We start from the raw sequence: 27,074 nt of genomic DNA on the forward strand, positions 1-27,074 counted from the left end.
TTGATTTTCAGGGTTTCTATTTTTGTTTTTAAGTTTTTAATTTGCTATTTTTCTAGTGTTTTTAGTTGCATGCTTAATTTGATGATGTGCTTTCTCTCTTTTATTAAAATTTTAGAGATAATTTCCCGCTAAGTACTGTTTTAAAATTCTTTGCCACCACAAAGAGAGCTGCTATAAATATTTTTGTACATGTGGGTCCTTTTCCCTTTTTATGATTTCTTTGGGATACAGACCTAGTAGTGGTATTACTGGATCAAAGGGTATGGACAGCCCCATAGCCCTTTGGGCATAGTTCCTCATTGCTCTCCGGAATGGTTGGATCAGTTCACAGCCCTACCAACAATGCATTAGTGTTCCAATTTTTTCCACATCTCCTCCAACATTTATTATTTTCCTTTTTTTTTCATATTAGCCAGTCTGATAGGTGTGAGGTGGTAACTCAGAGTTTTCATTTTCATTTCTCTAAGCAATAGTGATTTAGAGCATTTTTTTTATATGATAATAGATAGCTTTGATTTCTTCATCTGAAAAACAGTCCTATGACCATTTCTCAATTGAGGAATGACTTGTATTCTTATAAATTTGATTTAGTTCTTTATATATTTTAGAAATGAAATCTTTATCAAAAACACTGGCTGTAAAATTTATTTCCCAGCTTTCTACTTTCCTTCTAATCTTGTCTCCCTTGATTCTGTTTGTACAAAACCTTTTTAATTTAATGTAACCAAAGTGATCTATTTTGCATTTCATAATATTCTCAATCTCATTTGGTCATAAATTCTCCTCTCCATAGATCTGAGAGGTAAATTATTCCTTCTTCTCCTAATTTGTCTATGGTATCACCCTTTATGTCTAAATCATGTACCCATTTTGACCTTAATTTGGTATACGGTATAAGATGTTGGTCCATGCCAAGTTTCTGCCATACTGTCTTCCAGTTTTCCCAGAAATTTTTGTCAAATACTGAGTTCTTATCCCAGAAGTTGGAGTCACTTACTACTGTGGCTTCTGTGTTTAAACTATTTCATTGTGGATTCTTATTTCTAATTCATTGTTATCTTCTTCCATTTTTATGGGTGAGTTCATCCTATTCTCAATCATAGTTATAATCGCTAATTGTGTATTTCTCTTCATCCTATTCTTATACATCTTTTTTTTTTTTTACAGTTCCCTTCTCAAGCAACTGCTTTGCTTCTATCACCCTTAAGTGACCTTGTCTTTTATCCCCCCCCCCAATCATTTTTCCTCCTACTTCCCTATTGGGAAGTATGAATTTCTGTACCCATCTATGTGCATTTTCTTCTCTTCTTTAAGGAGCTCAGATGTAAGATTCAGTTATTGCTTGTTCCCCCACCCTATTCTCATCTCCATTGTATAAACTCTTATATGTGTACACCATATATGTGAGGCATTCTCCTCACCATTCCATTTTTGAGAGTATCCAAACAAAATAAAATCACATCCAAGTCCCTTGTTTAAGTAAAATCTAAGACCCCTAATGATAAAGGTATGAGGGGCTGAGTGTATTATCCACATATTATAGTATAGTTTTTAGTTTCTTATGATTTCTCACTCATGTTTGCTTTTTTATGCTTTTCCTGAGTCTTGTGTTTCAAAGTCAGATTTTCTATTCAGCTTTGATTTTTCATCAGGAATGCTTGAAAGTGCTCTATTTCATTAAATATTTTTTTTCTCCCAGAATTATACTGTGTTTGTGTGTGTAGGTTATTCTTGGTTGTAATCTTAACTCCTTTGCCCTCAGAAATATCATATTCCATGCCTTCTATTTTCTTTATGGTGGCAGCTGCTAAATCTTGTGTAATTCTGACTGTGCCTCAATAGTATTTGAATTCTTTATGTATTCTTTATGGCTGCTAGTAGTATTTTTCCTTGACCTTGAAGTTCTGGATTTTGGTTCTAATATTTCTGAGATGTTTATTTTAAGATTTTTTCAGGACATGATGAAGGATTCTTTAAATTTCTATTCCTATTTTTAATTTTTCTATTTTAAGATCTTATTTTAAGATATATGGGCAAATTCTTTTTTAAAAAATTTTGTTATAATTTCTTGAAATGTCTATGCCATTTTCCTTTTTTGTTTATGGCTTTAAAGTCATTGATTTTTAAATTTTCTCTCCTTGATCTATTTGCCTAGTGAGTTGTTTTACTTTGAGATATTTCATGTTTTCTTTTATTTTTTTTCAATCTTTTTACTTTGTTTTATTGTTTCTTGGTGTCTTGTGGAGTCATTTAGCTTTATCTTGGCCAAATCTAATTTTTAAGGAATTGTTTTCTTCAATGATGTTTTGTCCCTCTTTACCATTTGACCCTTCTTAAGGATTTTTCTTCCATATTTTTGTACCTCTTTTATCATGCTGTTGATTCCATTTTCATAGTTTTTACATAGCTCTCACTTTTCTCAATTTATCCTCTACTACTCGCATACAAATTGATTTTTTTTCCTGTGATGCTTTGCTTATAGATGTTTTCAATTCATTGTCTTATTTTCTGTCTTGAGCCTTCCTGTTGCCATAATAGCTTTTTATGGTTAGGCGGTTTTGTTTGTTTAATAGTTTTTCCAGTCTATTTGCTAACTTTGGACTTTATGGAAGTGCAGGACTCTGCTTACCTTTACGGGGGTCATGTATGTCCTTCTGCTACTTTCACAGCTCAATCTGGGGGTCTTTAAGTCTTCAATGCTTCCAAAGTAGTGGGATTTGAGCAAGGCTCTATTTATTGTTCTCCTGGTCTATTCTCTGTAAATTCCTGACCTGCTTTAGGTCTGTTAGCTTGTGTTGGATAGTGCAGCATAGAGTGCCAGGCCTGGAGTCAGGAAGACCAGAGTTCAAATCTGATCTCCAACACCTCCTAGCTTTGTGACCCTGGTCAAGTCATTTAACCCTGTTTGCCTCAATTTCCTCATCTGTAAAATGAACTAGAAAATGGCAAATCACCTCAGTATCTTTCCTAAGAAAACCCCAGAAGGGGACACAAAGGGTCTGGCATGACTGAAAACTGCTAAACAACAATAAGTAGGAAAACAACATACATACTAACTATACCAATGGTAATAGAAAGAATAAAAAACTGAATGATAATTATAATAATGAAGCTTGTCCCTGAAGAAGAAATAAGAAAACACATGTTCCTCCCCTCCCCCCTCCCAGCCCCCTTCACTGGAGAGATGAAAGGCTATAAGTATGGAATACTGTATACACTATCAGACTTGGTTGATGTGTTGGTTAGTTGTGATGAACTGGGTTTCCCCCCTCCCCCTTTCTCCCCCCTTCTTTTATTTACTTATTTGTTTGTTTTTGTGCGGCAATTGGGGTTAAGCGCCTTGCCCAAAGTCACACAGCTAGTAAGTGTTAAGTGTTAAGTGTCTGAGGTCGGATTTGAACTCAGGTCCTCCTGAATCCAGGGCCGGTGCTCTATCCACTGCACCACCTAGCTGTCCCTATTTACTTTTTTTTTTTTTTAGGAAATGTTTCTCCGGAAAGGGAAAGAGGAGAGATATACTTTAAAAAATGGAAGTGATGTTAAACACAATATATCAATAATATATATTTTTTAAAAGCACTGAAGTGATATAAATAAATATATGTATATATAAATGCATATTTGTGTACACAAATATTTATATCACTATAGTGAAATAAAATACCATCATAGAAAATGGAAGACTACAAGTAGAATAAACTATCAAATACCTAAAAACATTATAAGAGAAAAGTCTATGGAAAATTTAGTGTGACGAGAATAAAGAGAAGCATAAAAAGTTAAACATGAAAAAGAAATCATAAGGAACTCTATAATAAAGTTAAACTTTTTACATTCCCATATGGGAAGATGATACATGTAACTCCTAAGAACTTGCCATTATTAGGATAATTACAAGGAGTCTATATAGACAGAGCACATGAGTGTGAGTTGATTATGTTGGGATCATCTCTGAAAAAAAAAACGGGGTAAGAAAGAGGAGTGCATTGGGAGAAAAAGGAAGAGAAAGGTAGGAGGACAATTTTCTCACACAAAAGATGCACATGAAGAAGAGCTTACACAGTGGAAGGGAAAATGAGGGTAGGTGGGCAATGCTTGAACCTCACATTGGAATTGGCTCAAAGAGGGAAGAATATATGTATGTATGTATGTATGTATGTATGTATGTATGTATGTATGTATGCATGCATGTATGTATGTATACATATACATACATGCACACATCCTCAGTTGGGTATAGAAATATATCTTGCCCAATAGGGAAACAGGAGGGGAAGGGGATAAGAAATGTAGGGGGGACGGTGATTATAAAAGGGAGGATGGATTAAGAGAGGCAGTGGTCAGAAGCAAAACAGACTTGAGGAGGGACAAGAGAGACAAATACATAGAAAGAGACAGACAGAGAGAGAGACAGAGAGGATAAAGAGAAGAAAAGTTGAGAGAGGGAAATAGACGATTAGTAATCATAACTGTGAATGTGAATGGAATAAACTAACCTATAAAATGGATAACATAATGGATGAAAAACCAGAATATAAAAATATGCTGCTTAAAAGAGAGGCACTAGGGGCAGCTAGATGGTGCAGTGGTTAAAGCGCTGGCCCTGGATTCAGGAGTACCTGAGTTCAAATTCGGCCTCAGACACTTGACACTTACTAGCTGTGTGACCCTGGGCAAGTCACTTAACCCCCATTGCCCCGCCAAAAAACCCCAAAAAACAACAACAACAACAAAAAGAGAGGCACTTGAAAAAAGGCACACAGAGTTAAAATAAAGGACTGGAGCTGAATCTATTAGGCTTCAAGCTCAACTAAAAAAGGCAGGATAGCAATCATGAACTCAGATAAAGCAAAAGCAAAAACAGACCAAATTAAAAGAGATAATCAGGAAAACTACATTTTCACTAAAAGATTCCATAGATAACAAAGTTATGTTAAATAGATATGCATATATACATATGTATACACATGTACATACATACATATAGCAAGTTCCTCTGATGAAAGCCTCCTTTCTAAAATATATATGGAAGTGTCAAATTTATAAAAATAAGAGCCATTCCCCAACTGATAAACAATCAAAGGTTATGACTAGGCAGTTTTCAGAATTAGAAATCAAAGCTAGCTATAGTCATATAAAAATGTTCTAAACCATTATGATTAGAGAAAGGCAAATTAAAGGTACCATGTCACACCCATCAGATTGACTAATATGACAGAAAAGTAAAATGACAAATGTTGGCATGGATGAGGGAAAATAAGTACACTAATAAGCTGTTGTTGATTTGTGAACTGGTCCAACTATTCTGGAGAACAATTTGGAACTATGCTCAAAAGGCTATAAAATTGTGTACATTCTTTGACCCAGAAAATATCAACACTAGGCTTGTATCCCAAAGAGATCAAAGGTAAAGGACTTAAATGTACAAAAGTATTTATAGTAGCTCTTTTTGTGGTGATAAGGAATTGGAAATTGAGGGGATGTTCATCAGTTGGGGAATGGCTGAACAAGTTGTGGCATATAATTGTGATGGAGTACTATTGTGCTATAAGAAATTAAAGGGGGATGGTTAAAGAAAAAAAAAAACATGGCACAACTTATATATATGAACTGATGCAAAGTGAAGTGAGAAGAACTGGAAGATCATTGTGCACGGGAACAGCAATGATGTAATGATGATCATCTGTGAAAGACTTGGCTACTCTGATCTATACAATGGTCCAAGACAATTCCAAAAGACTCATGATGGTAAAATGCTAACCACCTCCTGTTTTCATGTGAATTAAAGTATAATGTTCTTTCTTTTTATGTTTTTTTATATGGCTAATCTGGAAATGTTTTGTGTGATTTCACATGTATAATTGATATTATGTTGCTTACCTTAGTGGGTGGAAAAGTGGTTGGAGGGAAGGGAGAGAATTTGGGACTCAAAATTTAAAAATAAAAGAATGTTTAAATAAATAATTTTAAAATCATTGAAAATAATTGAAAATTGAAAAATTAAAGAATATTACAAGTAAATAATAAATTTTAAAAATCAAAGAAAATTTAGTGTGACTTAATGGAGTTACAATATCCCTAAGAGCAAAGATGAAACTGAGAGAAGCATAAAATGGAACCCATGTGTCATTTTTCTACGATAATATATTTTCATCATTAATGATGGTTAAAACACAATATTTGAACCCAAATAAAATTCAATATTTATCACAAGCCTGTTTTCCAGGCACTGAGCTAAGTGATGGGAACAAAGACAAAACCAAAACAGTCTTTGCTCCCAAGGAGCTAACATTCTTCACACTTTTAACACTTTAGTCCCCAATACAAGTAGAAATGGCACTTACTACGAAGTGGGGAACCACCTGATATACAGATACATACCAAAGAAAATCATGCTTGAGGCAATACAACCTTGAAAACACTGAGGGATCATTTTACAAGTTATCTCAGGGAGAGGAAAGATATTAAAAGAATGAAAAAGATCATGGAAACCACACACATTCATATACACACATATATGCCTATATCCGTGTAGTATATGTGTGCATGTGTATGTGCATACATACATACACATGCATGCATGCATGCCATTTCATTGGTAAAGCACTTTTGATGTGGAATTTTCCTCCATGGGTGAAGATCACTAATTCATTTAAGTTACATTTAAGAGGCATCTTGACACCATGGGGAAAAAAAAAGGTATACTTTAAAAGCAAGTGCTTTTCTAATCATCATCAATGCTCATTTTGGCATACAGTAATCTTTCAGAAAATCAGAGTTGTGGATGACCTGAAAGGTAACACATTGTGGGTTCAAGTAGATTGCAACTTATTTCAAAGGATGACCTACACCCACAAAGTCATAAAAGGGACATTGCTGAAGGAACATGATGGGAAAATGAGATGGGCTAGTCATGCAGCAATAGCAGTAAGTGAACATTCTGAGTGACATGCTGGTACCTATCAGCATGTAAGATGTAAAAAATACCTGGAAGACCCGTATTAGAATCATGAGAAGAAATCAGTGAATTACAGTTTGCATCCATGGAAAAAATACTCATATTTATTTAAGTATAAATCTAAATACCTACTCTTAATTTCAAGGAATCAGTTGCACAGATATTTAATGGGAGAGAAGCAGTGGGTTGACAAGTTTTGTGAAAAAGATCTAGAAAGTTTTAGTGATCTGGAACCTCAAGATAATAAAACAGCATGACATTCAACAAGACACTCAAGTTGTGCTCTTAAGGAGCCTTAATGAAGGAAATGATTTGTCTTTCTCTGCTCTGACATGGTTAGCTACATCACGAGTTCACAAGTACTGGACTTAGTTCTAAGTGTTATGCTTGAGGAGAGGTATCAGCAAGCTGGAGCACATCCAGAAGATGACAATCAGTATGGTAAGGAGATTGAGGCCCATCTTGTAAGATCACTGGATCATAGATCTAAGACTGAAGCAATCTGGTCCAATCCTGTCATTTTATAAATGAGGAAAGCAGTATCCAGGGAGGTTAGGTGATTCGAATTAAGGCCACACAGGTATGAAGTGTCAGAGATGAGATTTGACCTTTACCTTCAGATCATATACTCCTCTGAGTTCAGTGTGCCTCCCACTGTTCCAGAAAAACTGAGGGGAGATAGCTGTCCAAGAGTTACGTTGTGGAGAAGCTATGAAGACTATTTTCTGTTTGGATTCAGAGGGCAGCTATAGTTACTATGGGTAAAATTTACAAGGAAGCAGTTCAGTGTAAGGGGAAAAAAACCAAAAACGACCCCCCCCCCAATATTCCTAAAAATCAGTTGTCTAAATGTGGTTTGGGGTACTGAATTCCACAATTAGAGAACTTCAAAGAGTCTGAATGACCACCTCTGGAGGATTCTAGAGAGGGGAGTCCTGTTCAGGGATTGTTATGATTGAATGGAGAAATGGACTAAAAAAGTCATATGGGTCAGCTATTATAACAAAGAAATAAGGAAAAAAAAATACTGAAGGGAAGTGGCACTGGGAATGTGGTGGAAGAATGGGTAAAAATATACCCCCATCTTCTTCATCATAGATTCTATACAAGAGCAATGTTTCAAAAATGGCTCAAATTGATGTGACTAGAATCACGTAGGTGCCATTTATAGAGTGAAATTTTAAAGGAGAGATTGTTTTTTGGCAAAGACAATTATTTCCATTTTGATCACACTGACTAGATGGTAGCCAATCAGGGATAGACCTCAAGGTTGAAGAGAGATGGACCAGGAGTCAGTCACAAAGTTGGCAGGGACCTCAGGAGTCATTTACTTCAATTCACTGTTGAACAAGAATCCCCTCTCCCATACACTTGAAATCCTCTGGTGAGGGGGAAAATATAAGCTCCCAAGGGAGAAAATTCCATTTCTACACAGCTCTAGTTGTTAAGTTCTTTCTTCTGTAAAGACAAAATGTGCTTCTTTGCTGACACTCACTGTGTATTGTCCTTCTCTGTAGGAGCAACTAGAGAAAAACAGACCCCTCTTCAGATATTTGAAGAGAATGACCATGTCTTTCCTCAGTCTTCTCTTCTCCCAATGCTTTTCTACCTCCATGACCTTGTTCAAGCCATTCCCTATGTTTTCAGTGGCATGGTGGTGTAACGATTGGAAAGATGCCACCTGCTGGAGACTTACAGTAGGAAAGCTCCACCATGAGGAGAAGGCCTCTGAGGACAAGCCACGGGCTTTTCTTTGGTGTCAGGAAGTGATGTTTGCTTGTGGGAGGAAGAGGGGGCAAGACTGGCTCTCTCGCTCTTTTTTTTTTTTTACCAGGACTCTCGTGGAGAGCGGTGCAGGAGAACTGTAGCTCCCCGAGACAGATAGATGAATCTAGGTCTTTTTCTCTTTCTTCACCAAATTCTTATTCTAAACTCTTGCTAAAGCTTCTAATTTATTGGCAACTACTCATTAGAAATTTTAGATGGTATAGCTAGAATTTTAGCCCCTTACAGTGGATAGAGACTGGAATCGGGAAGATCCAAGTTCAAATACGGCCTCTGTCACTAGCTCTCTGAGGTGACCATGGAGAAAGTCACTTTACTTTGGCCTCAGTTTCCTCATCTGTAAAATAATAGCAGCTGTCTTCCAGGGTTGTTGTGAGGGTAAAATGAGACATTTATAAGACACTTTGTAAATCTTAAAGTGCTATATAAATGCTAGCTATTATCATTATACCTTTCTTCATTATTGCCTGTTGCAATTCTACCCAGTCTTCAAAGCACAGATCAAATGAAACCTTTTCTATTAAGTCTTCCTAGATCACTGGCACAAAGTGAATCTTCCCATGATCTTTCACTACTAACTGCTTGAACCTCTATTACATACTTATGTTTGATTTTATACTATGGTTATTTGGATATCTTAATTCACTAAGATAGTGTATAAGAAACTTCTTGAGAACAGAGGTTATTTACTATTTAACCTTTGTTTCAATCCCCTAATACTTAGCTTGGTGTCTTATGCATATTAGGCACTTAATAAATGTTAATAATGAATGGATATATGGACTGACTCACAGATAAATTCAAAGAGCCTGATTTGGAACTACAGTAAATAATTTTCAGCAAAACATTTTACTAGTTATTATAAATGGTATTTTTATTTCACTAGTTGCTAGGCCAGATGGCTGCATAACTGCAGTAGGATTTCAACTTGAAGATCAGATGCCTGAGAAAATGAGCATCACTATTTGTATAATAAGCTTGTGCGTATGTGAAAAAGAATTATGAAGAGGATAGCAACACTTTTGGTTCCATTTCTAGAGGAAAAAAAGAGGGTATAATTTGATAGGCAATTAGGTCTTCTCAGTTGTTCTGGGCAATCAGTATTCATTTTATAACACAGCAAAATACATGCTGTCAGTATTATAGCCAAAAAAAAGGGAGAAAGATGAAAATCACTACTTTTTAAACACAAACAAAAGATCTGCTACTAGTCTTAAAATACTAATACTAGCAATTTACTCCAGACATAGAAGATAGGCACTAATATGTTACTTTAATAGAAACACTTTTTTCAGCAGTTAGCTGGCAATGCCATATCTGATAAAGCTATTAATTATTCAGTAACAGCTCTATGACAAAGTTAATGCATCATACTGAAACACATACTCTATGATTGATTATCTTTGGCACATTTTTAAAATTGAAGAATCTCAAAAGGCAACAAAAACATTTTGTGACTGCACATCATTATAGTCACCTCTTTACATCAGAATATAAGGGAGAGAAACGAAAAGTGGAAAATGGAGAATATGTAGAATAGTTTTAATAAAGAGTTTTACATACAGTACCTTACATATAGAACAGTGTGTTTGCAAATTTAAATAAATTTTGAATGTACAGTGGTGTGTACTCTTTTCAAAGGTAAATTCAAGTTGACCATCTATCGGTTCCAAAATGCATTTATACAGATCACTAGAACTGATAAACAGTAGTGAGGCATTAAATGTTCAAGTATCTTAATAGCATCAGTTAAACAGCCTCCCTTTAACAGTCTTTTTAAATTTTTTTTTACAAATTTCAAAACCTGTACATACATTTTTAATTTTTAGAAACTTTCTGTTAAAAGGCAACATTTAATGTTAACCATCAATTCTTATAGTCTATGGTAATAAAACTAGACATGTGTAGATATAAATATGTATAGGTTATGTACATATGTATGTGAGTGTATGTTTAAAAACAAGCATACACAGGCACACATACACGTATATGTAGCACTGGGTGCAGCAAACAATGTGTATGAGCACTGGCACACAGTGGACCTAGGCTCAAAATCCAGCAAGAGCTAAATGGCAACTATGTTGCCTTTGGTTTCTGAAGTCTGTCCATTCATGAACCAAACTTAAAAGATTTTAAATAAAAACAACCTTCAATTACCAAATTGCCCCCATATTTTTTCTAGCTATTGAGAAAACCATAGCCACAAACTGGTTTAATGATCTCATTGTGCCTCATCCCAGCTGAGGCCATTCAGTTTGTTTCTAAGGGTTAACATGAAGCACACCAACTCAGGACCAAAATAATACTTTGAACCCTGAATACTGTAACAGAAATATGTGTGCATGTAGATACACATGTACACATGCACACACACATACATGTGAATGCAAAGGTACACACACGTATATGTGTGTGTACATACATAAAAGACACAGGTAGTGACGTGTTTGAATGCAGAAGCATTTTAGATGGAGACTACAAGCACTGTCAGATTTTTGGGAAATGAAACTCCCTAGTCTTAAACTCTCATTCCAGTGGTATCATCATTATTTGGCACATTTTACCACTATATACCTCTCATTTTTTAGAGACTGACTATAACGAGGATTCCCATTCTTTTTTTTTTTTTTAAATATATTATTTAGAAAAAAAAATCTACAATTTCTTGCCCACCCTACTACACCGAGGCTAGAAGTGAAGCTTGTGTTGTCTTAATTGAATAAGGAGATTCATCACTCAGGAAAATAGTTCATGATCCTGTAAGAATTTACAGACTTGAAACTTTTGTGTGGCTGAACAAATCACATATTAGACACAATTTGATCTGTGTTACATTAGCAATACAGGATAACTCTTCAAGAATTTTGATTTTTTTCTTTTAGAATTTTGTTGTGGGTAAAATAGTGGCTTGCAAATTTGTATCTTTCTACTAAAACTTTAAAAAAATATTGTTTTTATGGATCTTTTGAGGTTCAGGTAAATGAGTTCTGAAAAATCCAGTCAACTAGTTTTACTTAGTATTGATCATATTCCATATTGCCAATCCTCAGTACATATAATTACCATTTGCAGCTTTCTCAGGAAATATTTTGATATTTTTAGCTATTAACCTTCCTGACAGGACCAGACACCATAGTACTCTTCATCATATTGATGTTACATACTGTAGTTACAAAACTTAGCAAAATGTTACTAAGCTTTCAACTATCCATTGTCAATCTGGCAGATAATAAAAACAAATTTTGCTGTAGACAATCGTTCTTTTTCTTGTTTCTTCCTTTTTGTCATACAGAACAAAGAGTTGCTATTTGCTGTACTTTTCCCATATCAATTAAGAGCTGTTTTATATGGCGCTTAAGCTGTGGCAATCTTGTAAGAGGATCTGGTGGCTCCAACTCTCCTGTGAAATCAAGCCAGCTTTCCAGAACTAAAGGAAGAAGAAAAAAGGAAAGTTAAATGACACCTAGAAGAATTCAGCAGAGAATTAAAATGTTACACAGGACACTTTGTTATGCAGCTAATTCCCTAAGAAAGGAATATTTACTCTATTTTTAAAATTTTGCTTAACCCCAAATGATTAAAATTTCCCTTGCTATCTCAGTATTTGAAAAAGTCACCAGGAAGGTTGTCATCTCACTCAACTTTTTCCTTTATCTGTCCTCCGCTGAAATAGAAAGCATCTAGTCATCACCCTCTTCAAAACTTGCAAGTAAATACTTGAAAACTTGCATCATCTTTATTTAATGTCATGTCTGACCAGGCTCTTTAATCTTCCCCACCCCAAAACACTTATTTCATCATGGGAGTGTTAAGGGCTAAACTTCTAGCTAGTCTGTCTAAAATATCTAATGAGTGGTCGCCAATCAATTATAAGCTTTAGCAAGAGTTAGACTTTTAAGCATTTATTAAGGAGAATAAGAATTTTGGTAAAGAGAGAAAAAGGCCTAGATTCCTATCTATTAAAGGGAGAGCACATTTCTAGCTCCGCTCTCCACCCGAGTCCAGAGGAAAGAGAGCGAGACTGAGCGCCAGTCTCTTCCTTCCTCCTCCCACTAGCCTGCGTCACTTCCTGACACCAAAGAAAAGACTCCTGGTCTTGCCCTCAAAGACCTTCGCTTCATGGGCAGAACTCTTCTACAGTAAGTCTCCAGCAGGTGGCGTCATTCCAATCGTTACAGGAGAAAGGTGGGCTAGAACCATGTCTTAAGGTCCTCTCCAGCTATTTTACTTGATGATCCCTTTTCTAAACTATAAAAAAAATTAATAAAAGTCCATGTTTTCGTCAATAGCAGTCTGTTCAAAAATTCACATTTTCTCCAGTTAGAAATTTACATCAAAAATTAAATGGAAAATACATAGTAGCATCAGATCACAACTGTTATAATGTGAATATTCTTAATCTTCTCTAACTGATTATAGAACCCAATTCAGTATTATATCCCCATGTTTTTACTTAACATTATCTTAAAGCCCCCTTTGTGGGCAAATATAATTATAGTTAAACAAGTAAAAAGTAGAAGAGGTGACTTTGTGAAATGTGGGGAATTAAGAGATTATATATCCAAACATGTTATCACTATCTACAGGGTTCTGCATTACAGGTAAAGTGTCATAGTAATTAAAAGTCATAATGCTGAATTAGAAACCTGAATACCCTAGTTCTAGTCCAAGCTTTGTCATTAATGAAATAGCAAGTTCTGTTTCCTTATCTACAAAATGGGGTTAATAATAACTCTATCGAGGGGGAAGCTAGGTGGTGCCCTGCCAAAAAAACAAAAACAAAAACAAAAAAACAAATAATAAGTCTATCACAGGGTTGTGGTAAAGATCAAATAAAATGTGTGTTGAAGTGATTCAGAAATTATAAAGAACTGTTCAGATGTCATCGGTTAGTGTTGTCATAGTATTATTATTTAGCTATAGTAAGATTCTCCCCCATTCAATTCACTGTAATAGTAGTAGCAATGTAACTGCAATTAAAAAAAGGGTCAAAATATCCTTCTATTTATTTCTAGCATAGTTATTTTCTTTCTAAAAAGAAACTCTGTTGATAACAATAACACAAAGATAAGGAAAAGATGACCAGTTCTTATGGAAAATATGTAAAACATTTGCAAATGTTAGAAGACCTAAACAAATGCTAGCTTTTAAAAGATATTGATAAAAATAACGAGGATAAAGTTTGTGTATTTAGCTTTTTCCTCAAATTACCATCAACTTCTTTTTCAATTAGGTCCATTCTGCTGGTGACTTCATTTTGGACATTCTCTATATGTGTGAGAAGATTGAGTTGCCACTGAAGATGAGAGTCTCCTTTTTCTTCTGTATTTCTTTTTTCATTGTAGACAAATAATGTATTTCCTTCTGAAGAATTCTTCTCCACAGGATCATTAAGAGGAAACAAAAAGGACTCCTTTAAAAATAGTTTTTCATTTTATTTTTTAATTCTAGTACATCCTAGCAATGTGCATTTCAATACACACACACACACACATACACACACACATTTAAACTAAAGGCCTTAATGCTCCCTATATACAAAAATTAGAAAAGAAATTCAACTGATTTTAAGTAACTTTTCAAAATAAAGGGGGGGAAAATTACCCTACCAAAATGTTTTGCCAGCTTTGCCTCTCAAACCTGATAATAAAAAAATTGTTGGTTAAATCACAGCATTTCATTTTAGAAGCTGAAAGGAACACTAAATCTTCCCTATTCACTTGGTTTAAACAATTACTATGTTCTAATGGCTAAACATAAGAATTCATCAAGAAAATTACAAAATAAAAGAGAGGTTTTATCTGCTTAAAGTTAGTAGGTTAAGCAGTTTTTTTCTGTTTCTTACTTTATCTGAAGGAACACTTAAATTGGATTTACTAATTTATTTTCCTCGAGTTACACCAATTTTTTTTTCCCCTGTAGCACAGTTATCATAATGTTCTAAGTACAGACCATCCACCCCCTACAAAAAGGGAGATTTCTTTCAAAGGAAAAGAGAAAGAGAATAAGGAATAGAGAGATAGAGACTCCAGACAAGACACTAAACCTGAGATTTCACAACTTGAATAGATATATATTGAAAAATGATAGCTCAAGAATGTAATCCCACCACTAATGTTCTAAAGCAATGCTTCATTATGATATGAAGATGACATGATGATCTCAAAGACTGTGTAAAGTATAAACTTTGGTCAGCTCAACACTGAGCTGAAATAGCTTTGAGTTGAGGCCCAACAATATCTTCTGACTATTGTCTGAAGACTAGATAAGCTAAGTTCACATTCATCACCAAAGTGTAGCATCCAATGTGTAAAACCTACTAAATATAAAAGAGATAGCAGTGGAGGTGGTACTCATACCTATAAAATCATAGATCATTTGAAGCGTTGTTTTATACAAGCTAAATTTGTAGAAAGGGTAACCCATATTTGGATCAATATGAGATATGCAGCACCAGACATAATATGATGTTGAAATGTCTAGAGAGCATGTATGGTATGGTCGAATGCAGAGAGCACTGAACTAAGAGTTGTAAGACTTGGCTTCCAGTTTTGGCTTGACTAAGGCAAATCATGTAGTCAATCACTTCAATTTCCTCATATATAAAATAGGGATGAGAATACTTATGTTGCCTCACTAATATGCAACAATCATTTTATTCTTCCCTAACTGACTTGATCAAACTCCCCACAGTGGAGAGGTGACCAGAGTGTTAGACTTGGACTCAAGAAGATCTGGGTTTAAATCCTGCTTCACTTATTAGCTGTATGAACATGAGAAAATCACAACTCTCAGAAACTCTGTTTCTTCATCTATAAAACAAGGGGTTTAGACTCACTAAGGTCCTTTCTAGCTCTATTTCCATGATTTATCAGGCCATGGGCATATGATTCTCCCTTATTTTGTATCTCAAAATCTTGCAATATTCCTTGCTATTCTTCTTCCTTTTGTCAGTTTATGATGGTCTTTCTCCTTGCTAAGGCTAACTTCTCTACCTTTACCCCAGTATATCCCATATTGCCATCTGTTGCATAAATTATAACAGCTATACCTACAATTTCGGGTATTACTGGTGTTAAAGAAAGGAAGATTTGAATACCACCTTTTGACTAGAGTAGTCAGCTAGTATATGATGCCCATATTAACAAGATACCTACATATACATGGCAATCCTTTGTAATCTTCATGTGCACAGTGTTCAACTTGGAGTAAAATGCAACCCACTACAGCTTTTTGAAGACAAGGGTTGTTGGCAAGAACAGGTGGTAGTGTGCATATGTGCATCCCTTCAAGTGAACCTTGTTCATTTGTATCCTGAAGTCTCTACTGATTCAAACAATACAATTCAGAGTTTGTCATGCCTTAACTAGGTAGTCAGGCTGTGATCCACACTATATTTCCTTCTTTCATTCATTTTTAGTATTTCCCATTGACTCCTTCCCCACTGCCTAAAAACATGCTTAGATTTCTCTTATCCTTAAAAAACCTTCCCTTGAAATTGCCATCCTATTGTCCATCTCTCATCCCTTTCCATTTTAAACTGCTAAAAAAGGTTTTATAAACTTGTTACCTCTATTTTCTCACTACTTTACTGTTCAACCTCTTGCTGTTACTTCTACTAAAACTGTTTTCCAAAAGGTCATCAATGATCTGAACTGATAAGTCCATTGATCTTTTCTCAGCTCTTATCCTAACTGATCTTCTACACAGTTGATCATTTGACATCCATAATACTGTTCTCTGTCTTGAAGTTTCTTCTATTTCTATCTTCTTCTTATCTCTAATGGCAGGTCTTCTCAAGGCTTTGTTCCACATTCACTTCTTTTTCTCTTTTCTTTATATGCTAACTTTTGTGGTATCACCTGATCCTATAGGTCCAAGATTATTTCACATTTATACTATGTATAACTTACGTGTACATAACTGTTCACATATTATATCCTCCCCACTGTTACATGGTACATGTAACATGAAACGGAAGAGTGCTGGGTTTGGGAGTTAGGAAGATCTGGTTGAAATATGATCTCAGACAGTTCTTCTTAGCTGTATAACTCTGGGGAAATCACTTCACCTCTGTTTGCTTCAGTTTCCTCAACTGTAAAATAGAGGTAATAATAGCACCTACCTCTGAGGGGGTTGTGAGGATCAAATGAGATTATAATTGTAAAGTACTTTAGCACAATGCCTGGCACACGGTAACTGCTATGTAAATCACAGCTGCTATCATTACTACTGCTACCACCACCACTAGTACTACTGCAACTACAACAACAACGGCAATGACAATGGCAACAGCAACAATAGCAGGATTCAAAAAGGACATGCATCCCACTTCTTAAAATAGGAAAAAGAATAGTGAGCTTAACTTGGATTTCTGAAAAAATTCTGGAAAATAATATTATATGACTGGTCAGTAAACACTAAGAAAAAGAAGCAAGATTCACAAAAAGCTGGCTTGATTTCATTAAGAATAGGGCATGAGGGGCAGCTAGGTGGCGCAGTGGATAGAACACCGGCCCTGGAGTCAGGAGTACCTGAGTTCAAATCCGGCCTCAGACACTTAACACTTACTAGCTGTGTGACCCTGGGCAAGTCACTTAACCCCAATTGCCTCGCTAAAAAAAAAAAAAAAAAAAAAAAAAGAATAGGGCATGAGGGGGCAGCTAGGTGGCGCAGTGGATAAAGCACCGGCCCTGGATTCAGGAGTACCTGAGTTCAAATCCGGCCTCAGACACTTGACACTTACTAGCTGTGTGACCCTGGGCAAGTCACTTAACCCGCATTGTCCCACCAAAAAAAAAAAAAAAGAATAGGGCATGAGAGACCTACCTTATTATCATTCTTTACTGGGCAATTACAATGGTAGCTCACAATACAATAAATTAAGTTTACCAAGTTTCTAGCTAAGTATTTAAGAAAGACTCTCATGCTATCCTTTTTATTTTTTAATTTCCCTGATAAAATTTTTGTTCCAGATTCTCATTTTTATGTTGTATGTGTTTATTTTTAGATGTGTTTCTAGAATACAACAAAGACAATAACTATTCTGTCCCTAGTTTTCATCATGCTACATTATTTAGTCCATTTATATTTAAAGTTATGATCAAACAATCTGATACAATGAAAGAGTGACAGAATAGCTTAAAAAAAAAACCACCCAAATATCAGTAGTATGTTGTTGGTGGAAGATTAGCACCATCTTCTGTCTAGTCTTTTTGTTTTGTTTTGTTTCGTTTCTTTTCAAGTCAGTACTTTGTCCCTAAGATATGTTCTGCATATGTTACTTTAATATTAACTTACTCTCACAGACTCTCATCCCCATTCCTATTTTATTTAACTTATCCCGAGTTCTTTAAGTTTATTTAAATTGTTAACTTCTTTTTATTTTATTTAGTTATCTTTTTCCTTCTCTTTTCTCATTCAGTTAAGTAAACTTTCCCCTCCAAACTCTTATTTACAGTTATATGTATGTCTCTGTGTGTCTATATGTGTGTCTGTGTGACTGGAAAGGACAGGTCTAGTGGACAGTCCCAGAGACCTATTCTTGGCCCTGTGCTATTTAATAATTTTATCAATGAGTTGGGAAAAGTTATGGAAAAAAGGCTTATCAAATTTGCAGATGATACAAAACTAAGAAGGATAATAAATAAAATATTTGATGAAACATTTGGGATCCAAAAAGATCTTGAATGTCAAACTAAATAAAAATTATTGTAAAATTTTACACATGGGTGCAAAAAATCAACTCTGCATATACTAGATAAGAGAGGTATGACCAGACACCATTTTATCTGGGATTTTCAGTAAACTATAAGGTTAATACCTTAATTCAAGAAAGTAATACAGTAGCCAAAAAGGCTAATGTGATCTTATGCTACATCAAGAAAGGTACATTACTCAGAACCAGGGAAGTGATTGTCATGCTACAATTAGCCCTAGTCAAACCATAGTGTTAGTATTGCCTTGTGTTAATTTTTGACCACCACATTTTAGGAAAGATGCAAGATGCAAAGAAATTAAGGAAGTCAAAGGATTATAGATCTAGAAGGGACTTTAGAAGCTATTTTGTTCAACCACCTTACTTTACATAATTGAAATCTGAGGCCCGTAGAAGTTAAGAGAAACACACAAGTTCACACCATTAGTGAACATGGGAGGCAGGATGTGAATCCAGGTCCTCTGGGTCCAGAGCCAGTGTTCTTTCTATTGTACCATGATGCCCCTTTATACTAGGATAGTGAAGGGCTTTAGTACCACACTAGGTGAGATGAAGGATTTGGAGATGATAATCTCAAGAAAAGAAGGCAATACAGATAGGATAGTTGTCTTCACATTTTTAAATGACTATTATGTAGAAATGGGATTAGATTTATTCTGCTTGGCCCAAGAAAGAACAAGAAGCAATGGTTGGAAGTTGCAAAGAAGACAATTTAAGGTTTGAGAAAAGACAACATTTCCTTACAATTATTGCTATCCAAAAGTGGATCCCATAGTAGGTACTACCTCACTTGATGTCTTTAAGGCTAGATAATCACTAATCCAGGACAATGTGGATCATATTCTTGTTCACATACAGACTAGGTTAGATGGTTTCCAAGATCCCTTGTATTCAGATACAACAAAATCTATGTCTTCACTTCTCTCAATCTGTCAACAATTCTCTACTTTAGCAGTATCTATGGAGCACCTTGCATTAACCCAATTCAATATTTCAAGGAAGAAAAATGCAACCCCATCCACTTCCAATGTAACAATAGGGATTATTAATAACTTCTAAATCATAGGTAGAAAACCAGTAAATCTTTTTTACCAGACAAAATATTTCTGATGCAGAAAAGAATTAAGATGGGCAGTTTTGCTTAGCTGGGTGCCAGGTTTGGTCTGATTCAAGGAAAATAAATTGTACATAAAAACCACAATTTAGGATTCAGCCCTGTCCAACCTATGAAATAATTTGGAGTGACCTGAAATGGGTAGAGTTTGTGTAGTTTCATACTGAGTTTGCCAGAGGGAGCTCTTAGAGTCTTTCAAAAATAGTCCATTTGAGGGTAAGCAGATCAAGGACCTGTGAATACACTAATCATAAAGGGGTATAATAAACATAGAGTTTGGTACTATTTCTTTGGTATCAGGGCCTACACTCAAGACTCATTGAGCTATTCTAAATATTTCTACCAGTATGTTTCTTCTCCTCTGGGGGAAAAGTGCCCCATCTAACAACTTTAGCTCTTTACCTATTAACATCTACCTACCAACTGACATAAACCAATATGTTATGTCAATGTCTATTTATTGACTTCTGCCTACCTAACAAAAATATATTGACATCACTCCCTCCACCAACACATTTATTTAAGTCTGTCTACTGATTTACAGAATTAAGGTTCTGAAAAGGAGTCAAATCATGCTTTGGCCAATACCACATAGTCTGAAAGAATAACAAAAAGTATATTATTTCACAGAATATAAACATTTCTATTCCTAATCATCAGAGGCCAATGATCTTATTTTAAGGGCAAGGTGATTTTTTTTATAAGTAAAATCATAAACTACTAACTTTTGGGGCTTTAAATCATGACTTTAATTTCATTTCTAAAAAAATCTTAATATTAAGCCTGACATTTATAGGTTAGAATTATAGACTGGTATTCCAGGTGCACCATAGGAGGGGGAGAAAGGTATAGCCTTCATAAGGTTATACTACCCATCATTTCCCAATAACATCTTAGTTTAACATGATAACCAAATCCCACTATAAAGTTGTGAATTCCTACTAATACAATGTTCATTTGCTATTTCACAAAATGTTTCTGCAGAACTAACTGTCTTTAATAAATTTTTGGTTTTGTTGGTTTTTTTTGGTGAGGCAATTGGGGTTAAGTGACTTGCCCAGGGTCACACAGCTAGTAAGTGTTAAATGTCTGAGCCCAGATTTGAACTCAGGTGCTCCTGAATCCAGGACTGGTGCTCTATCCACTGCACCACCTAGCTGCCTCCGTCTTAATAAAGTTTTTTAACTTGACAAACTATTTCTTTGAGAATAAAACGACAAAAATAAATATGTCTACAGACATCAGAAGTCACTGTTGTACAATGGAAAGAGTACCTGATGAAGTCAAATGATATGAGTTCAAATCCCAGTTCTACCACTATTAGCTTCTGAGTCTCAAGTTTTTTTTCTATAAAATGAGAGGAGTTAGACTGGACGGCCTCTAAATTCTTCTCCAGCTCTACTTCTATGATCATATGATTCTTATCTGATTGCCAATTAGGTCCAATAATGTCTGAATTTCTACAAATCCAATTAGCGGCATATGAATGAAAGGCCTACTCTGTTATTGTTATACTCTGAGTTTAACAATGACCAAAGTTATTTTGCAATAGCAACATTAATACAGTATAGCCTAACATCTCAGAACCTTTGCTATATAGCTGTTTGGCCAACTGTTCACTGCTAACTCTGCTCCTACATAACTAATTTATCCCTGTAACACTGCCAAAGAAACCAATTAAGTTTGTCAAGTAGGGCATTCTTATGTTAAATACATTAATAAATGAATGAACAGAATTTTCTCCTAGAAAAACAATACAAATGATATTCTCCTCCTTCTAAGGTGTTAAAGAACTGCTAATCTAATCTAAATTTAATGTACAGTATTGCTTGAAAAGGAAACAAATGAAACTCCATGTAAACAAAAAAAACAATCAAAACCCAAAACTGTGTGGTTCTTTCACATTTCCATGATCAGAACCAAGTTATTCCATTTATAGGGTTTTTATCAAATTACCATCAACTCATTTTTGATAGATCTAGCTCCCTACTTTGAACTTAATTCTGTATAATCTCTACGTGTATAAGAAGACCTTGTAAAAATAATCCAAATTCTCTATTTAAGTAAGTTTGAATTCTCATGGAATTTTTGTATACTGATTTTTTTTCAAAGCCATAATCAAATGTAAAAAAATTACCTGTTCACTTATACCATCTTCTTTTATGGAAAATTGTAAACAGTTTGTATCTTCTGTATGAAATTCCTGTTCCTCTTCAAAACTACTTACATCTTCATCATCAGAACTCAAAGGATCAGTAGATTTACAATCGTGACCAAAATTTTGTGGTTTCTGATAGCTGTGCTCACTTGTAATATATGTTCCTTCCATTTTCCTGGGCAAGCTAGGAATCTCTTTATGATTCTGAGCAGGACAAGTCCGTTCTTCTACATTAAGAGTATCTTGCACTGTCATTTTTTTCTCTACCCCAACAGCTATTTGATCTTGGTCTTTCCGCTTCCCTGAACAGGCCCAGAGATGAAGATCAGGATGATGTTTGTTCCTTGAAAGAAGGTGGGAAGAAAAATTATGATATTAAAGCAGTGGTTCTATAAAGTGAGATCTGGGGATCCTAGGGAGTCCTTGATACCCTTTCAGGGGATTGATAAGTTCAAAACTATTTTCATAATAATACTAAGATGGTTTAATTTCTAATATGGTAAATATTGACAGATATAACCCACATAAGCAAAAGCTCTTTGGGAACCACAATAATTTTTTAAGAGTGTAAAGAGACCAAAAAATTTGAGAACTATATTAAAGGAATCTTGATTAATTGCAATGATACTTTTCTCCATTTACAGTCAACTGAAATATCACAATGACAGTTACAATTGTATCACATCTCTATTAGTTATTTATGAGTGGATTATCCAAATTTACCCAGGACCTCTTTTATGTACCTACCACATCCTCATGTTCCCTGATCACAAACTAAAACACTGTAGGGCTTCCATCATTACGAGGGGAAGAAAGCTCAGGAAATGAAAGGGGAGAATATATAACTATAATAGTGGAAGTATGAGATTATTAAACTGGTTGTAAAATGTTATTGTCTCTGAAGTGCAAAATTCCACAATTAAGTGTGTGTGTGTGTGTGTGTGTGTGTGTGTGTGTGCGCGCGCATGCTAAGTGCCCAAAATGAATACAAGTTTATTCACCTTTTTATCATTTGTTCAATAGTATCAACAGTTCTCTACTCTGTCTCTTGTAGATAAGGGAGAATTCATTATAATAGCAGAGTATAGAAAATATTCCTTAGGGCATCAGGTTTTCATTTTAATTTATCTAATATTCATGAAGGGCCTACTATTTATTGAGCACTATGCTAGGCAGTGGGAAAAGACAAAAAAGAATACTACTTTCATGGAATGGACACTTCACTGCAGAAATACAATATGTATGTAACAAGGAAATAATAATTACATACAAAAATAAAAAAACATCATTTCAAGAGGGAAAGTTAATCATTCAATTAACATTTATTAAGTTTCTAGGCACTAGGGGTGGCTAGGTGGTGCAGTGGATAAAGCACTGGCCCTGGATTCAGGAGTAAGTGAATTCAAATTTGGCCTCAGACATTTGACACTTACTAGCTGTGTGACCCTGGGCAAGTCACTTAACCCCTATTGCCCCGCGCGCGCGCGCGCGTGCACACACACACACACACACACACACACACACACACACGTTTCTAGGCACTGTGCTAAACACTGTGGATACCAAAAAACCCCAAACAAACAAACAGAAAGACAGACAGACAGACAACCCAGGATCTTACTCTCAAGGAGCTCATGGTGTAGGGGGGTAAACAACATATAAATAATTATGTACAGACAAGCTATATACAGGATAAAATGAGTGTAGTCTCAGAGGGAATGCTCTATGATTAAGGAGGACTAAGAAAGGCTTCTTGCAGAAGGTGGGACTTTAGCTGAGACTTGAAGGAAGCCAGGAGACAGAGGGAAGGAGGGAGAGTTCCAGGCATGGGGGAACACCCAGAGAAAATGCTCAGAGATGGGAGCTAGAATGTTTTGTGCAAGAAGGCCAGTGTCACTGGATCACAGAGTTTGTGGAGAGGAAGTAAGGTGTAAAGAAGACTAAAATGGTAGGAAAAGGTCATGTCTTGAAGATCTTTTAAAAGTCAAATAGTGGATTTTATATTTGATGCTGGAAATAACAGGGAGCCACTGTAGTTGAGGGAATCAAGAAAGGATTTGTACAGAAGGAAGCACCTGAGCTATGTCTTGAGGGAAGCTCAGGATTCTATAAAGTGGCAACGAAGAAAAAAATGGGTTCCAGATACCACTAAGACAAAGGGAAGGCAGGAGACAGAACTTCTGGTACTTCTCATGTCAATTTAACTAGAATGCAGAATCTAGGAAGGTAAATATTACAAAATAAGACTGCAAAATTAGGGTAGAGTTAAACTACAGAAAGCTTTCAATAGCAGGATGAGGAGTTTATATTTTATTCAAGAGGTAATAGAGAGCTGTTGCAGATTCTGAGTAGATGTGGGTTGGTTGACATTGTTAGATCTGAGAGTATGTAATTTGATTCACTGTAGGTAGGGAGACCAACAATACTGTTACTGAAATACTCTAAGTGAAAGGTGATGAGGGCTTGAACTAGTGTAGAAATTTTAAGTCTAGAAGAGAAAGTAATAGGACATTTTATATAAATAGGAAAAACAAGATTTGTCAACTTACTGGACAGAGTAGTCAAGGGAGAAAGAAGCAGCAAGACTAACTCCCAAGTTATTTTATGAAAGGTTTTGAGGTTAATTTCCTTAATGTCCTAAGGAAAACAGGAGCCAATTTATCACAGCTGGGCTTTTTGGTGAAAGAAATTTTATTTTAATTATTTTCTGATTTTATTATAATAATTAATTGAAAGAATTTTCTTTAATGAAAAATAACCTTTTAATCTCAATTGAATTTTATCAACACCGAAAATATTAATTAAAAGGCATCTATCTGATTACAGACATTCTATAATGTGAGAACAGTCCATTGATGATGTTAGCAAAAACATGAATACAGAAGAAATGATACTGAGAAAGAAACTAGATTAAAGGTGATGGGAAAAGCAAGGCAATTCCTTCTTTTCTATTTAATACTAGTAAGATCTTTGTAATAAGTTCTTGGTTCAGGTCAGGCCATAAAATGGCAGAAAGGTAAAGGATTTAGGGAACAAATACAATCATAAACTTAAGTGAAAGAGACAATGGAGAGGGGTAAAGGAACTGAATATATTTATCTTGAGAAAGAAAGAGTTGAGTTGAAATTAAGTAAGTGATGATGGATTCAAAGGGAAACCATTTAAGATGAAGGTAGCAGTAAGTACTTTAGCATAAATTAGAACAAAAGGAGACAGGTTTAACAAACAGAAAAGGGAACATAAGTTAGGCATCAGCAAGAGTTTCTAAGTGGTACAGGTTTCAAGACATCAGAATGTCTTGTTGAAATGAGTACTAGAATTTTTTTAAAGGCTGTCCCTCTAGAATGGTACACAAAGTAATAGGGATACATATAAAGCCCGTAACTTGAGATTAAAAAAAATATCAACTATTCATGTACAGGATGGGAAATGCATAGCTGTTTCTGTGTTAAAAAGAGGTAAATGTTTAAGTGGATTGTAAGCTCACTGAGAGACAGAATGGGGTGAACAGAAAATCAGCTTCACTGTCCAGAATCCATGACTTCAAGTCCCACCTCTAGCACATACTGGCTGTGTGACCATGGACAAGTCATTTAAGGTCTCCGTGCTCAAGGCAATTCTCTAGGACAAAAAGTCACAGGAAAGACCTCCATTAATAGATACGTTTCCTCATCAAGAATTTCCTTTAACAATGAAATTAGAGGTCTGGTCCAAAATTCAACAGTAAGTCAAAACTGTGATATAACAGTCAAAAAAAGAGAACAAAATCTTAGGTTTCAATAATGAAGCAAATATTCTGGAAATGAGTCAGATGATTATCTGATGGTACCTCAGATCAAATCTGGAATATCGACTGGCATTTTGTATGTTCCTACTAAATGTCTAATATAAGTTACTGAGTTAAGTGCTGGGAAAACAAAGGCCAAAAAGGAGAGCAAGCCTGTGAGCAACAATATGGAAGCTACAAGGTTGTAGTAAGTTTGTAACAAGGCAGATTTTCTGGCTGGCATAAAGAAAAACTTCCTAACAATCAGAGCTATCCAAGTATGGAATAGACTGCCTCAAGATACTGGGTTGTTTTTTGGTTTTGCTTTTCTTTTTTTTTGGTAGGGCAATGAGGGTTAAGTGACTTGCCCAGGGTCACACAGCTAGTAAGTGTCAAGTGTCTGAGTCACATTTGAACTCAGGTCCTCCTGAATCCAGGGCTGGTGCTTTATCCTCTGCGCCACCTAGCTGCCCCCAGGATACTGTTTTTAAACCTAAAGTAATCTGAGTTCAAGTCCCAGCTCTTATACTTACTATTGTATGAATATGTGCAAACCACTTAATATCTCTAAATCTCTAATCTCTAAATGAGGTTTTTAACACCTAGAAAAAGGAGATAATAAAATAAGCATTACCTACCTAACATGGTTGTTGTCAATAAACATTTATCTAATCAATAAACATTTATCAAGTGCCTACTATGTGCAAGGCACTGTGCTAAGTGCTGGGAATTCAAAAATAGGCAAAAAACAATCCCTGGCCTCAAAGAGCTTACAATCTAATATTTACAAGCTATATTCAGAATAGGAAATAATTAACAGAGGGAAGGCACTTGAATTAAGATAAGAGGGCCTGGGAAAGGGTTCCTATAGAAGATGTGATTTTAGCTGGGACTAAAAGGAAGCCAGGGAAGCCAGGAAGCAGAGATGAAGAAGAAAAGCATTCCAGGTATGGGAGACAGCCAGAAAAATGCCCAGAGACAGGAGATGGAGTGTCTTGTTAATGGAACAGCCAGGAAGTCAGTGTCATTGTGTCCAATCATACATAGCTGGTAGGAAGGTGGCAGAAGATAAAGATAGGAGGCGGCTAGGTTGGTAATGGCTTCGAACACCAAACAGGATATTCTATTCGATGCTAGAGGTGACAGGGAGTCAACAGAGTTTACTGAGTGAGAGGTTGGAGGGGAGGTGACATGGTCAGACCTGCACTTTGAGAAAATTACTTTGGTGTGTGAATGGAAGAGCCAAGGGAGGAGCCCATCCTAAAGAGGGATGAAAAGGTTTGGAAGAATCACTGTGGAGAGGAGGATATTGAGGTGAGGAGAAAGGTAAAATAGGATTGCTTAGTAGCAGTGAGGGCCCAGCTGAGGTTGGTAACACTAATTTGCAGTGGATACAATCAGAACAGTTGCATGATTTCTCCACTTTCATTCAGCAGCATGTGCATTGGAATGAAGACACTCAAGACTGGGAGAGAACCAACGTTGAGGCTTTGGCAATATGAAAAGGGGGTTAGAGACTCAGGAATAGAACAGTGTAGAGCTGAACTGTTTCGCTAAGGGGTCAGGATGAGGAAA

General features: G+C 35.6%; 1 protein-coding gene across 3 annotated transcripts in view; it reads right to left on the reverse strand.

The window, feature by feature from the left end:
- Positions 1–9,997: 9,997 nt before the first annotated feature.
- Positions 9,998–27,074, reverse strand: part of PHF20L1 (PHD finger protein 20 like 1) — a 126,569-nt gene continuing 109,492 nt past the window's right edge. For all 3 annotated transcript variants that reach the window (XM_043985484.1, XM_043985472.1, XM_043985478.1), the window contains 3 exons: positions 21,713–22,076; positions 13,955–14,117; positions 9,998–12,170 (listed from right to left, as the gene is read on the reverse strand). In XM_043985484.1, the coding sequence (XP_043841419.1) occupies positions 12,028–12,170; positions 13,955–14,117; positions 21,713–22,076 (670 nt within the window). In that variant the 3' untranslated portion in view covers positions 9,998–12,027. The remainder of the gene's footprint in view (positions 12,171–13,954; positions 14,118–21,712; positions 22,077–27,074) is intronic.

This window comes from Dromiciops gliroides, chromosome 1 (assembly GCF_019393635.1).
Source record: "Dromiciops gliroides isolate mDroGli1 chromosome 1, mDroGli1.pri, whole genome shotgun sequence".
In the NCBI taxonomy this organism is placed as follows: Eukaryota; Metazoa; Chordata; class Mammalia; order Microbiotheria; family Microbiotheriidae; genus Dromiciops; species Dromiciops gliroides.